At 45.9% G+C, this 14,837-nt stretch overlaps 4 protein-coding genes across 4 annotated transcripts; 2 read left to right on the top strand and 2 right to left on the bottom strand.

Annotated features, from left to right (window-relative positions):
• Positions 1-1,687: 1,687 nt before the first annotated feature.
• On the top strand, positions 1,688-2,209 carry THITE_49836 (uncharacterized protein; the record flags this gene model as incomplete). Its single annotated transcript, XM_003658159.1, has 3 exons — positions 1,688-1,846; positions 1,919-1,971; positions 2,029-2,209. Coding segments are annotated over 3 exons (393 nt in total), but the record flags the coding sequence as incomplete, so codon positions are not given.
• A 6,602-nt stretch (positions 2,210-8,811) lies between these two features.
• THITE_2124747 (glycosyltransferase family 15 protein) lies at positions 8,812-10,423 on the bottom strand. Its single transcript, XM_003658158.1, has one exon. The coding sequence runs from the start codon at positions 10,384-10,386 to the stop codon at positions 9,037-9,039; it is 1,350 nt and encodes a 449-aa protein (XP_003658206.1). The 5' UTR covers positions 10,387-10,423; the 3' UTR covers positions 8,812-9,036.
• Positions 10,424-12,139: 1,716 nt separating this feature from the next.
• On the bottom strand, positions 12,140-12,902 carry THITE_2093364 (uncharacterized protein; the record flags this gene model as incomplete). The annotated part of the gene is made up of 2 exons (XM_003658157.1): positions 12,140-12,406; positions 12,621-12,902. 2 exons carry the CDS (start codon positions 12,900-12,902, stop codon positions 12,140-12,142), a joined length of 549 nt encoding a protein of 182 aa, XP_003658205.1.
• An 896-nt stretch (positions 12,903-13,798) lies between these two features.
• On the top strand, positions 13,799-14,572 carry THITE_117101 (uncharacterized protein; the record flags this gene model as incomplete). Its single annotated transcript, XM_003658156.1, has 4 exons — positions 13,799-14,010; positions 14,085-14,095; positions 14,384-14,430; positions 14,465-14,572. 4 exons carry the CDS (start codon positions 13,799-13,801, stop codon positions 14,570-14,572), a joined length of 378 nt encoding a protein of 125 aa, XP_003658204.1.
• Positions 14,573-14,837: the final 265 nt, after the last annotated feature.

The raw sequence follows: 14,837 nt of genomic DNA, 5'->3' as shown, positions 1-14,837 counted from the left end.
GATCCACCACCGATTTCCACTATATCCGGCCTAGCTTCTCCATAGAGCGGCATAAGATCCTTCCTTTATTATATCTACGTCTATGTCTTTGCTAACTACTATAGAATCTCGAGGCTAGCGGAGATAGCGCTATACAATCTTAGGTAGGCTCTAGTTAGCTTCAATCTATAGGACAATAATATAGAAGAGGTCGTTGAGTTGCTGAAATTCTGCTACGAGGAACCTAGGCCCAACTAGCTAAGGTCCCTAGTGCTATTGTATATAGCTTGCAAAGTGGAGAAGCTATAGAAGAGTATTGGCTTCTAGTAGCTAGTGGGTAAGACTAGGGATCTGTTGACCGATCTTATTAGGACTTTGATAGATAGGTTGGACTAATTATACTAATTTAAGTATAGGTGCCTATCGACCCTAAGTCTTTATAGGATTTTATAAAATTTGTTTTTTGTTAAACTGAACTTAAGCTTCTAATTGTATTTAAAGTTAGCCCAATTTCTTAAAGTGAGTTGCAAAGTAGCTACAACGGCGTAAGACAGAGCTGTTGTACGACTAGAGACTATTGGTAGTGGCTAAGACGATAGGATCCGCTTGCAGGTCGCTATATACGCTACTTTCTATCCCTATCTCCTTTTTTTTCAGCCTCTACGTACCTAGGACTAGCCTATATATAGTACTTTGGAATTAGCTTAAGTAAGGATAAGGTTACTAAAGTAAGACGGCTACTAGGGGCAACTTATATATACTTTAATTAAAAGCGGAGCCCACTTTAGCTCTATATTATATAGGTACCTAGTTAACCCTATAAAGTCTAGCACTAAGGAGCTAGCTACTAAAGAATCGATAGGTTGTAGCTAAGACAATGGTATATCCTAATTAGGAGAATACTCTCTAGTTAGCTAATTTATAGCTAGCTCGTTGTACTATAGGTAGTGTATAGTACACTATATAGTCTAAGGGGCATCCTAGACTAGTCTCGGTAGACATTGCTCGCTAGCTAGATTTGGAATCTAGTCTCCTACTGGCCTATATACTCTTAGCAAGTACTAAATAGCAGAGTACTACCCTATAGGAAGAACACTATAGGCTTGAAAAGAAGCTAGGAAACAAAGTAGACTCCGTTATTACCAACGTTATAGACTTAGTAGAGATGTCTATATCTAATCTTAGCTATAAGACAATACAATGTACTAGGTGTCTAGCCTAGGTAGCAATCGAGTATATAAGGGGTTTACTCTCTCTCCTATTACTAGTACTAAAATTTGGCAAGCTATACTAATAGACTTAAAACTAACTACTTAGATATAGCCTCCTTCTTTTACTAGAGCTTCTCCTAAAGCCCTCTTTACCTCGATTATTAGCAACCAACACTACTACTATATCTAAACCTAATCTCGTCTACAACTAGAAATATAATCTGCTACTACTCGTTATACCTAAGCTCTACGTTAGTAAGATATATATCGTTATAGGCGCCAATATAGGCCTAGGCTTCGAAGCGGCTAAGCACTTTGCTAAGGTCGGCGTAGCTAAGGTAATCCTAGCTATATACAACTAGGCCACTAGCAAGTAGGCTAAGCGCAATATCGACGAGGCTATAGGCGTAGCTAGTAGTAGCAATGTCGTTGAGGTGTAGCAGCTCGACTTAGTGAGCTACAATAGTGTATAGGCGTTTATATAGTATATCGCTACTAAGCTAGGCTATATCGATACGCTAATCGAGAATATAGCGGTAGCGCTTAGTGAGTATAAGATAGCTAAGGGCTATATAAAGTCTATTATAGTCAACGTTATTAGCACTTTCCTACTAGCTATACTTATACTATCTAAGATATATAAAAAGGCAAAGCTAGTAGCCAACTATTAGCTAAGGATTATGCTTGTCGCTAGTAAGGTCGGGTTTATCTAGCCTATAGATATATAGGAGAATATTAAAGACAACCTAATTAAAGGTATAGATATAAAGGATTTTATATTGTTCTAAATGTTTATAGCGCCTTTTTCTTCTCTATACTTTTTTTTCTAATATAAGAGCTCTACTATACTAATACCGCTATCTAGCTACCCCTTCTCTAAGCTAACTGAGATCTTCGTTAGCCACTATCTTGCCTATAAGGTAGTCCCCTTTGAGAAGACTAGTGTAATTTTAAATCTCGTCTACCTAGGTTTCTACGTTACTAACCTTGTGTATAACGCCCTGCTAGACATTAAATAGGGTATCTATAAGTAGTATAAAAAATATAGGTGGACTGTCAACGATAGTAGCCGCTTAATCCTATATAGTGCTATTACTAGCGTCGAGAGCTATAGCAAGCTTCTATATTCCTATAAAGATAGTAAATAAGTAGACTAATATTATATTTACAGTGACTAAAATATATAAGCCTAGAGCTAATTAGCCTATATCGTAGATTCAACGTCCCTAACTAGGTGAAGAACGACCTAGAGTAGTAGAAGCGTATATAGGAGGTCGTTGCCAAAGAGCTAGAGGCTATCGAGCTAGGTAGCGTAAGTAGACTATAGTAGGTGGCCTAAAGTCTTAGTGCAGTATATAAATTAGTATTACCTTTGTATAACCTAATTTAATGTATCTACTCTACTCTATTAAATATTATACTAGTCTATCTAGTATAGCTATTCTAATAGGCGGCTATCAATTATCTATACTACCTAAGCCTGCTCTAACCCCTATACACTAGTCCTAGTGCCTTCGTCCTTTGCTCCTATATAGTGTATCTACCTATAGAAACCCCTCTAGCATCTAAGCTACACTCTCCTAGCTACCTAACCCCAATTTGCCTACGATCACCTTCGTTGTCTCGACTAGCAACCTATTATTATCTTCTCCTATCTCCCTAACCTTACCTTTATAACTACCTTTACTATAACTATAACTACCACTGTAGCTACCACTCTCTAATACGCTATTCGCGACCTTGACAAACACTATCTATAAAATGGTCTATATCTCTATATACTCTTTATTAGAGTTATCTATATCCCTAACCCCCCTCTATGCCTATATTTACGCCTGCTGTACCTATACGCTAAGCACCCTTTGCGTAGGCGCTCGCACCTACGTCTATTTGCGCCTATAGGCCTAGCCGCCGCCGCCGTTGCTACCTAGGTGATAGGTGCTTACCTAGAGGAAGCAGGATATAAAAGCCGTTAGGCTAATAGCTATAGCTAGTTCAGGTATTAGTGCTACTAGAGCTACTACTAGGGTTGGGGCTAAGGCTAGGCTACTATAGGAGGGGAGGAAGGGGTCTAGGAGATTAGATTAGGGTTAGTTAGCTAAGGTGGGATATTAGTTAATTAAGTTAGGGTTCTAGTTAGGATTAAGGTTATAGTTGAGATAAGGTGCGTTGTCGGTGGAGGTAGTATCGATTTTAACAACGAGATATAACGTACTAGTAGTATAACTAGTGGCTATTGCTCTAACTAGTAGCGATAGCGCCTAGATATAGTAGGCTAGCTAGATAAAGGTATTGTAGATAGCGTTACTAAGTAGCTTAGTAGTTTTATAATAGGGTAGCGAGCTTAAAGGGGCTATAGTATAGAGGAAGTAAGCGGTGTACGTTATATCGTAGAGGAAGGTAGCGAGGGTAGGCAAGAGCACCGATATAAGTTGGGCTACGGTAGATATATAGGGGTGGTAGTAGTCTAGCGGCAAAGGTAGGTCTAAGATAGTACGAGTATATAGGATCGAGGCTTCGACCTTGTAGATGGTAAAGCAGGTAGGTATACTAAGGTAGAGAGAGCACTCGATATCGGCTCTATAAAGGTAGACTTAGTAGGTATATAAGAGTGGGGGGGGTAGGAGATAGTGCCTTAATACGTACTAGAGTACTTTGCAAGCCTAGGTAGGGTTGCTTTTTATAAATCCGCCAATGCCGCTATATATCTCAACTATACGCTATATACTATTGAGATATAGCTAGCTATAGTAGTAGGACCTTTAGAAGCGTTTATATAGCGCTAGTATTATTACTATAGTTACGTTTTTATTGGCTATAGCGTTATTGCTAGATAGCTAGGCATTAACAAGCTAGAGAGCGATATAGAGGTAGCGTATATACGCCGCTATACTATCCTAGCTAGGGGATATAGGTATACTAGGGAATATAGCTATAAATATAGCTATTGCCTTATAGAAATCTGCTACTAAGTTAGTCCTAGAGTATAGAGACTTTGCAAAGGCAGTAAGTAGAGCAGATAATTTGCTTATATACTTTATCCTATAGGATTAGTATAATATAATTTGAACGTAGCTCTAAAGTATAGTTAAGAACGTTGTCTAGCTTAGGAAGATGCTAAATATTTATAAAGAAAGAAATAGCTAAATAGTAAGTTAGCAATTAGACTCTAGCTACTATATAGTAGTACTAGGTTTTTAAAGAAGGCTAGGTAATGCTAGGATACCTACCTTGTTCGAGGACGCCTAGGCTAAGGGACTGTATAGTGAGCTATATATATACTAGGAGCAAGCTTAGGAGGACTAACGAGCTATAAGGAAACAGGGTAGCTATACTAACCTAGGCGGGCGGTAATAGTAATATTTGCCAATAGGCAGATAGCGCTATAGGCGAGCTAGCGGTAGCTATTAGCGCTTTTTACGCCTTCTTCCTCAATAGCTAGGTAAGCTTCCTACTAGCGTTCTAGCCCTTAGCTATATAGCTACGGATCTATCTTCTTATACGCTAGTCGCTAATGTTGTAGCTATTGATAAACTTAAACTTTATTCTTTATTTATATAATTTACTTCTTAAGCAACTATATATAGTTGTAGTTCTATATATATAAGCTTTGCTATTAGTTCGATTTAGAAGGATCTGGGTATAGATAAGCAGGGGCTAGGATAGGAGCTTGGAAGGTGCCTAGTTAGGTAACTTTAAGTCTAAGAATTTCTTAGACTTTGGGAAGTAGACTAATTAACTATACTAGCAATTCTATAACGCTATTATAGATAGAACAATCAACTATAGTTTGCCTAATAATAAGGCTAGGAATATAGTGTATACTCTATAAGGTTAGCGTTATAAATTAGCGTTTATTATATTGTAGAGAACTAGCAAAGCGTAGTTCTAAAGGAAGGTCATTAGTAGTAGAAGACTATAGCTAGTTGGAATAAGGTAAGACAATAAGGAATATGAGAATATATATAGATATAAAGGGAAGCTCTAGCAAGCTCCTAGCAGGGATTTCACCTGCTTGCCAAGCTCCTTACATAGGAATAGGAATTTATACAAGCCTATTCCTATAGCTTACAACACGTTTTCCTATCTATATAAGTCTTCGGTGCTTATATATATATACGTTTATTAGATATAAACATAGCCTACGTTTTCTATTGCCTTAGTACCTAGTTTCTAGTAGAGAGAGAAAGTAGCAATACTTAGATAGGAAATGTACAAAGCATTGGAATTAAATTCATCCTTAGCCCGTAGCCCCTACTTCTATAACCTATTGCAATGCTCTTAGGTATCCTATTAATAATCGCTATATATTTCGAGAGCCTCTACCGCTATTAAATTATATAGTATTATACTATCTAGGTGCCTTTAAGACAATTATTTGCCACTAATGCTATTTATACTAAGCTAAGAAACAATTCGATAAAGTTTCTTACTAATAGTTATATTATTGACATTATATACTAATTTCAACAATATAGAAGCCAATATATCTAGCCTAAGAGGGAGGTATAGAAGGCTAGATATCGAGGTACTAGCTAAGCTTCTAGTTGAACCTATAGCTAGCCTACTAATAGTCTATCCATTGTTAGCTCTGTTATATACCTTATAGTGATATTATTCCTATCTCTCCCTAAAGGAAAAGGAGGTAGGGGAAGGGGCAAGAAGAGAAGAGGGAAGGACAAGCGCTAGGGAAGAAAATGCCTATATAAGCTATATAAAATATATAGGGCTATACTCCCTGAGATAGACTAAGGAGGGTCGACTATTGTCGAAGCGATAGACTAAGGGCGTTTAGTAGATATACTAGAGGGGGAATAGTAATAAATAGAGATATTCTAATGCTATAAGGAGATAAGATAAAGAAGAGGGGGTCCTAGTCGATTCTATAATTGGAATCCAATTACTATATATATATTAGCCATTTAGAGTAGTACAACTCTCTAATATCTATATATTTAGGTTGTTCTTTTAGATAAGCTTTTATACTTTTATAGACTATTGATTAGGGCTAACTAGATAAGTCTAGGTTGTCGAACGTGATTAGGTAAGAAACTGTTCTAAATATAGCACTACAAGGTGCCTTAGCTAGCAATCGACTATAGCGATGTAGGAGCCTTAAGCCCTAATGAGAAGCAACGAGGACTATATTTAGTAAGAGCTACCGAAGTGTCGACTTCTACTTCGTTAGGTCTTAGTGCTTCTACATTTGCCCCTTAGCACCCTTGCTTATAGGACAAAAGGACAAAGTAGAGCGTCTCAACTCGCTAGATGTTCTCGAGGTCCCGCTAAGACTAATTTTAGCTAATTGTCGGCAATGTTTTTACAACGTTATTACAATGCCCCCCTTATTTGTTTGTTAGTTTAGTACTTTTAGTAGATTACAACAAGGGCTCTAAATCACTAGAGCTATTAGGTACTTGCCTAGCTATCTTAGTATACAATAGACTAACTGTAATAGAAAGTTAGAAGGCACTGAAGCATCTACTTATAATGTAACTTCCTTTGGTGCCTAGCTAGTCAACTAAATAGGATAATTGCGTTTAATCCATTGCTTTACTATACTTGAACGTACGTTACTTGAACTTCGAATCTAGAGAGGATGAGGCTAGAGAACGGAATAGGCGAGTTAGAAGGTAGACTTTGGTTGGCTATAGCCCCCTGTTAAAAAGTGGAGGTAAGAACTAAACTAATAAACAAACAAGCATTGTATTGTATATAGCCCCGATCGCTAAGGCGTTTACACTATTGCTAAGCAGTTAGTTCGCTAGGGGTATAGAGAGCGACGCTAGCTCCCTCTAAATTAGGGTTTAGGTTATAGTTAGGATATAGGTTATAGTTAGAGTATAGGTTATCTTAGCTTTCTATTTTTTCTTTTTTTTTTCGATTTGGTTAAGGATTTATAAAGTTGTTGCGATGAGTCTTTACAATTGTGCAACGTAGGTACGTAGCATAGGCGCTATACTAGGGTGGTATATATAGAGGTGGAGGGACCGCTTGCCCTTAGTAGCGAAGCACTATATATCTCTTTAGTGTAAGATTAATAATAATAATAATAATAATATTACTTAAAGTCGTCGCCACCTCGCTTACCCTATAGCGATTGTAAATACTTGTTAGCAACAGTCTTCGATATATATATCTTAGCGGGACCTTATTGCGCTAGTGTATTGTAAATGGACTAGCACAGTACACTTCGGTAGAAAACAACCACTATAAGTCGAAGAGGTGGAAGTACCTACTTTCCTACAATCGCCCTAGCCAATAAAAGGTTGTACCAAGGTTAGGAATTCCTATATATACCAACCTAGAAGGTTAGGAAATCTTAGAACTGCTCTTTTTAGGCTTATACTATAGGAGGCACTGATATAGCAGATAATAACTATTATATTAACAGCCTTAGTCGATATATATACTAAAGTTAAATATAGAGCTTATAACCTTTTGTTCTTTTCTACATTTCTCTTTTATACTTTAACACTAAACGTTCTTAGAGTATAGTCGAGCAATATCGACTATCTAAAATGCTACTAGAGAGGCTATCCCGACCTCTTAACTAGAGAAAATATAAGGATAAGATTCTCGACCTTCTAACGAACTAGTAGAAGACTCTATATAAGGTTATAGAGTATATATATATAAAGTATAGCTTTTATACAATGTAACTACATTATTCGTTGGCCCTAGGCGTTGCTTCTCTAAAGCGTTAGCTAACCGATTACTATAGAGAGAGATAGTATAAGTTTCGCTTTAGCTAGCTTAAATATATAAATAGCAAAGAGTAGGCCCTTATTACTAATGAACTCTACTACTACGTTGCTTTTAATAAAAAGACGGTAGTCTACCTCTAAGGCTAGCCGTTGCTAATAGAGTACGTTAGTCGTAGGATCGCCTATAGCTAAAAGAAGGGCTTTGCCTCTTAGGTCTAAAGACGGATTATAGATAGTAAGTTGCTATAGGATAGCCTAACCTAGCTAGTCTACAGTTATTTATAATAGATCTTAGTAAAACGGAAGCCCTTGGATATAGCTAGGATCATCTTCTGAACGCCGTCTCTAGCGCCCTTCCCTATATATAGTTGTTCTCTAGAAACAGGCTATAGACCAAATAGGTATAGTAGGAGGGATGCCTTTGCCGCCTCTATATCTAGCTTGCTAGTCCGGAGCCCTTAGGCAACTAGGGCATTACCCAGATTTAGGGGTGGGGCTGCTGTATAGCCGATGTAGGAACCGCCATTTGACTGGCTCGACGGTGTTGGCATGGTGGTTGTAGGCGACATGTGGGACGAATCGGTATGTCCAGTACGACGCAAGGAGCTCTATTATAGTTGTAGGCCAGCTAAACGCACTACGAACATATAGTCGCCACCGACCAGCTGCTGCCCGACACAGCGCTGCCATCTTAAGTTCACCGACGTCCAAACGGTCCTCTGCCTGTTTGGTCCTCCTCGGCCGACCCTGCAGTCGCCGACCTGTTTATCGGCTGCTATGCTGGCGGGCTCATGAGGGACTCGCCCATTGTGCAGCTTCTGTCACAGAGATGCCTGGTGCGGCCCTCTGGTCTTCCATCCGTAGCCCGCAGTTCCAGGCTCCCAGCCGCCGGGACGCTTTCTCACCCGGCTGGCTTGACCCGTCTTCTCTCCCCTGTCTCCTCCGGTGGGTTGTCTGCCAAGGGCACGCGAAAATCCTTGGCTCGGTTCATGGAGATCCCAAAGGACACAACCCGACCCTGTGGGTTCCCAGCGTACCCCACACACCTGTATATATATTGGACGTCTATCAAAGGAGAAGGAGATACAAGATATGTCAGATCCCACGCCAAAGCACCAAATCATTTTCCCCATGCGCTCTCACGCAGGTAGATTAATCGTATAAGGATACCGCCCGCGATAGCGGTCCCACCAGGAAGTCCGGTGGAACGCGGCGGGCGCCTGCATCGCGGCGAGGCAGACCCCGCGGTTATTCCTCCGGCGCTGGTCCGGGCACTGGCAGCGGCAGCCGATGGCGCCGTCGGTCTCGGGCGACCAGGCGGCGTCGCCGAGCGCGTCGTTGCCGGGCAGCTGGCCACCGGGGGCGTTGCCGGGGCACTGGAAGAAGGGCTCGTGGTGGTAGCCAAAGTCGGCGAAGTGGTGCAACCTGCCCGGCGGGAGCAGCAGGTGCACGGCCAGCGAGTGGACGGGCGCGTCGCCCCAGCGCTCGTGGTAAAAGCCGCCGCGGCGGTCCAGGTGCCGGAAGAGCGCCTGGTAGGCGTCGCCGCGGAAGAAGTCGAGGTCCGCGATCTCGAAGTTGCTCCAATAGTGGCACAGGTTCCAGCGCGCGCCGGAGCGGGCGTGGTGTGGGCGGCCGAGCAGGCCCAGCAGCTTGCGGACGGGCCAGACCTGCTGCGACCAGGAGCTGGTGTCGAGCATGGCGTTCCAGGTGGGCGTCAGCGGGATGTCGTGTTGGGTGCGGAAATCGTCGACGGCGCGGAAGAGCGACGGGCATGTGTTGGGCTCTTCCCACAGGGCGACGGTGAAGCCGTAGGTCTTGGCGTGGCGCGCCATTTCGACGAAGGGGTCGTACGTGATGGCGCAGGTGTAGCGCACGCCGGGCTCCAGCCGCCAGTACCATTTGAAGGGAGCCAGGGCCGGGTGCGTGTAGAACGTGCCCGAGTAGAAGCGGCACATGTGGTGGTAGGATTCCTTGCCGCCGTTCCAGACGCCGGCTTTTTGCTGCAGGGACATGGATTGTCGGGCTTTGGCCGGGTCGATCCAGGAGGGGTAGGACCAGTCCTCCTTGGGGATGACGTCAAATATGGCCTGGCCGCTCACCGAGGCGTTGAGCTCGCGGACGAAGTCCAGGTCCCACTCCTCGTTGTTGAGGAACACCACGGGGTAGTGGAACCAGCGGTTGAACTGGGCCTCGATGTTCTGGATCGTCTGGCGGGCCTCTTCGATTTCCGAGTTCCGGGCGAGCATGACGAGCGCGGCACTCTCGCGCGGCTTCGCCGCGGCGATGCGCGGATCTTGACATTGCCTGGAGAACGGCGCATCGAGATCCTGCGGTGGGCGCGGGACCCTGAGCGTGTATGCGTGCAGCAGCGCCTCAAGGACGCACAGCACGAGAACGATGGCGGCTCCCTTTAAGAAACCGCTGGCGCGGCGCGCTGGGCGCCGCGCTCGCCTGGCGATGGCGCCGGCAAGCGCAGACAGCGGTTTCATTTTGGCTGCATATTTGGAGCTTGATGGCGGAAATAGGTTTCAGCGGAAATGGCCTTCAACCGAAGAGATATGGCTGGAGGTTATAGAGGTCCCGCCAAGACTAATTTCGGCCAATTGTCGGCAATGTTTTTACAACGTCAGTACCCCGCCAAGACCGCCAAGGGGTTTGCACTATCGCCACGGATTAGCCACGGGTTAGTTCGCCGGGGGTACGGGGGCGGCGCTAGCCCCCCGCTAGTTAGGATTCGGGTTAAGGTTAGGGTGAGGGTCAAGGTTAGGGTGCGGGTTAACTTCGTTTTCTTTTTTTTTGGATTGGGTTGAGGTTTGGTAAAGTTGTTGTTGAGTCTTTGCGATTGTCTATTATCGATGTTGCTCTTAAGTCGTTGCGGCCCTGCTTACCCTGTGGCGATTGTAATACTTGTAAGCGGCAACCTCCGAAATTAGTCTTGGCGGGACCTCTATAACCACGACCGAGATATGACGCTACATGCGACGTAAGGCAAATTAAGCTGCCAAGCCCTACCTAAGCCTCAGCCCCCGGATAGGTAGACGTTAAAGAGGTCCCGCCAAGACTAATTTCGGCCAATTGTCGGCAATGTTTTTACAGCGTTTTTACGCAACCCCGATCGCTAAGGCGTTTGCTCTATCGCCAAGGGGTTAGTTCGCCAAGGGTATAGGGGGCGGCGTCAGCCCCCCGCTAGTTAGGATTCGGGTTAAGGTTAGGGTGTAGGTCAAGGTTAGGGTACGGGTTAACTTCGTTTTCTTTTCTTTCAATTTGGTTGAGGTTTCGCGAAGTTGTTGCTACGAGTCTTTACGATTCTTCGTTGTTGATGTTGCTCGAAGTCGTCGTGGCCTTGGCGTTTTGTAAATACTTGTAAGCGGTAGGTTCCGAAATTAGTCTTGGCGGGACCTCTTCAACGACGACCCCCGGATACCCTCCGTGCTCCTACCGTTGCGGCCCGGTGGGGCGGGGGAGCTAACCCGACGTTATATTCCGTACACTACCTTACTAAATCCTAGCTCAAACAGGGGTTTTCATTTGGCGCAGCAGGGACGCTTTTCTCGGAGGCCTTCCAGCACCAAACCGCATTTCTGGACCAAGGCGGCCAGCGGGAAGGGGAAGAGCATCACGATGACAAACACGCCAAAACACCACCTTGAACCGGCGGCATCGGCGAGCGGCTGCTGAGCTGCAATGCCGACAGGCGCACCAATGCTAGACCTCATCAAGTTGCACGTACGGTGCCTAGACGCCAAGACTGTCAACGACACGTGCGGGTGCGGTCCGTCAGAAGAGTTCGGGCTGCTCAGCTGTTCTAAGATTGGCGCGAGCACGTATATTTGCCCTACATAAACTCGCCGTCGTGGCGCCGATGATGAATTGTATTACGAGCGGAGCGGCCGGGAGCTGAGGCGCCTTGCGCAACATGATGGGTATGTACTGCTGACAGAAGAACCACAATCCCGGTGAATGATCGAGATGAACCATACAGAGGAAACGCTCCGCACAAACAGGCAAATACCTCATTAGCAACCTGCTCAGGTACGGAAGGTATTGGGATGGTGAAATCCTCTCAACCCCGTTCGATCGATTCTTCGCTCGTGTCCCCCCAAGATGAACGGCCGCCCAAGAGAGATCCAAGTAGTGAAGCACCGGAACCGTGGCACGGAGTCATTATGAGCATCATCAAACTATCATCAGCACCTCACAGGAGAAAAAGAAGAAGAGTCAGAGCATTCATGTCCCGCCAATTCAGGTCCACCTGTCCGGTAGATCCACGCGACGGTTCACTTTCTCTCGGAGCTTTGCCACGGTGTCCTGAACGAAATTCCGGTTGCTGGAAACAACTTGGTATATGTAAGCCGGGTCAGCCCAGTTCTCGAGCAGGTCGTGTATGTTGAATTTGGCAGCCATCTTCTCCACAAAAGCAATGAGTGCTTCGCGCAATCTGGGTATGCCAGCCAAACGCCAATACACCACGTTCAAGAAGATCCAGGTAGCGTAGAACGTCTGGGTGACCTGAAGAGTCACCTTCAGCACTGCAGCGAAGCAGAGTCGAGGTTAGTTCACATCCACGGCTCCGAAAATATTACGAGCACGTGCTGTCTGCTGATTTTCCCATATCACGATATCGAGCGTAAGTCTTGGTCCCGCATACCACAGACAAAAGGGTGGTGGACCTAACAGCTTAGCTCTGAACCACGATTCCTCCGGGAAGCAAAACAACGACTACCACGCCGATGAGAGACACAACCGTCCCGGTTGTAGCCCACCACATCATCGCCTCCTTGTTCTTCTGTTTTTTGATTCCTGGCAGCCGGATGAGTCCAGCGGTGTCGCCGAGTATGACTTTCAGCTCAGAAATGACCTTCTCGAAGCTCTCTGTCCTGGCGAGCGTTTTCTCGTCGATTTCCAGTTCATCACTCACGCCATGGGCTCGATCCCCACCAGCGTCGGTTTCGACATCGGTGGTCTCCGTAGGGATGGGCCCCTTTCCATTCCTTTCCCCATTCATTTCATCCGAGTTGCTTTATGCTCCGGCCGCAGCCGCCGCGGGAGACGGCTCTGCGGTCCCACTCTGTTCCTCGTGGGGGCTCGAATCTTTTCCGCGGTCCTCCGGCTCCGTTCGTGTCCAAGTGAGTGAATTAAATTGATTAGCTCTTTGAACCCGCCCAGCAGGTTGGGGATATGATTGGGCTACCATTGCCATGGGAGCACAGCAAACCCATGAGAGCCGCGTCGAGGACAACTGCTCTCCGCAACCCAGACGATAACGCGTTGTTGGCCGCACGGTGAAGACCAACTTCTGAGAGTAAAACAGTTACTCTGATGAAAGATAAACCTCCACCCTAATTGCGCCACGGTTCTCGGCGTGCCACAGTAAAGCGCGAAGCAAATTCGAGCCGCCGTACCTCACCGGATCAGACGGCCGGTCGGAGCATGTAGCCCACGAGTCTGTAGGGAATTCGTATTGGACCTGTCACCCACTTAAGCACAGCCGATACAATCCAGCCTTCATGATCGATTGTTGCCATGGCGTATTTGATGCTAGTGCCATCGGGAGACCCGGGGGTAGTGGTAAACCGTCTGGGTGGACAAACTTGGCGGCAGCTGGAGAGCCTGAAACATATTCCGGTTCTATATTGAGAAGTTGATGGATGCCAGGCAACGTCAGGATTCTGCCGTCACCGCCGAGCGTCACCTACCTCACTCACGCCCCTCCACCAGTGCCCAACAAAGCCACACCCAAATTCAACCCCCCAGAAACAACGCCATGCCACTAGAAGTGGAAGACAGCGCGGAACTGGACCGACCGACGCACGTCGACCCGGGGGCAACCATCTTCCTGCAGCCGATCGCACCGGCCCAACCATCGCCTGCTGCCTCTTTACGCTTGGTGGCGGCGTCAACATGGGCGTGTACGTAGCGGCACACTTCCGGATCGTCAGCGCCATCCTGGCCTGGTGGCGCGCTACCATCTACCTCGTCGAGGAAGGCTTCGGCTTCACGTTCAGCTTCATGAGGGACCTCCCCATCTTCAAGACTTCTATGGAAAAGCGGAAGCCCCTGGTCATCCCGGACTTTGGCCAGCCGGGTGTCCAGCGGGCCATTTCGGACGTGGTGTGAGCATAGCAATCTGATAAGGTCAAGTCGGATCACGCATGAATTGGATGCACGCTGTCACACGGAATAATAGGACTCCGGGCTGTAATGGCTCAAGCACCTCGCAGCAGTCTCTAGTGTTACTCTACTAGTTGGAATCAGCAGCCAGTTATAGAACTGAGAGGAGGACATCCAGAGTAACATGTGGTAGCGATTAGAGAAGACAAGGCCCTTTCTCGTCAGAGGTTTCTTCCCGTGTGGAAAATCGGGCAACGTTATTCGGACATGTTACGAACTTTTTTAGCTGTCAGGCTGGTATCGAACTGACTAGTTCAGCTAGAGTTCACGGTGGATGTTGCCAGAAGATGTTGCGTTGCTACTTGCCTACCGAAGTAAAGGCGTCGGTAAGAGCCATATACCGCATCATCACCGGGTCCAATGTAAGCGCGCTGCAGTGCCGGCATTTACTTCCAGGTTGGCTATGCTCCAGGCGTCGGAAACTGGTCTGAGTTTTACAGCTTCCATCTCAATCTGTGTACGCAAATTTGGGGTGGCCAGAACGGTCCGGATCAAGTGCTGTAAAGTTGTTGATTGTCGGCGCTGTAATCAGAGCTTTGGCGACCTCTGCTAGGATGTTCCCTCGTCCGACCAAATCACACTCTTCGGGTGGACCAGCGATCCTCATCAGGTGTAGAAGGTCAACCCAATAGTGGTTTAAGCCAATGACATCCAGGAGGAGTTCGGTTCTCATCCTTGTCCCCATCCTTCAGACGGCTACATAGCCATACTCACGAACAAGCCTGCCGGCATTGAAAAAAAGCCGGAGAGTGCTGGGATAGGAGCCAGA

Source organism: Thermothielavioides terrestris, chromosome 6, assembly GCF_000226115.1.
Source record: "Thermothielavioides terrestris NRRL 8126 chromosome 6, complete sequence".
Classification (NCBI taxonomy): domain Eukaryota; kingdom Fungi; phylum Ascomycota; class Sordariomycetes; order Sordariales; family Chaetomiaceae; genus Thermothielavioides; species Thermothielavioides terrestris.
Note: the sequence above shows the minus strand (reverse complement) of the source record. Positions and strands in the feature narration are given on the sequence as shown.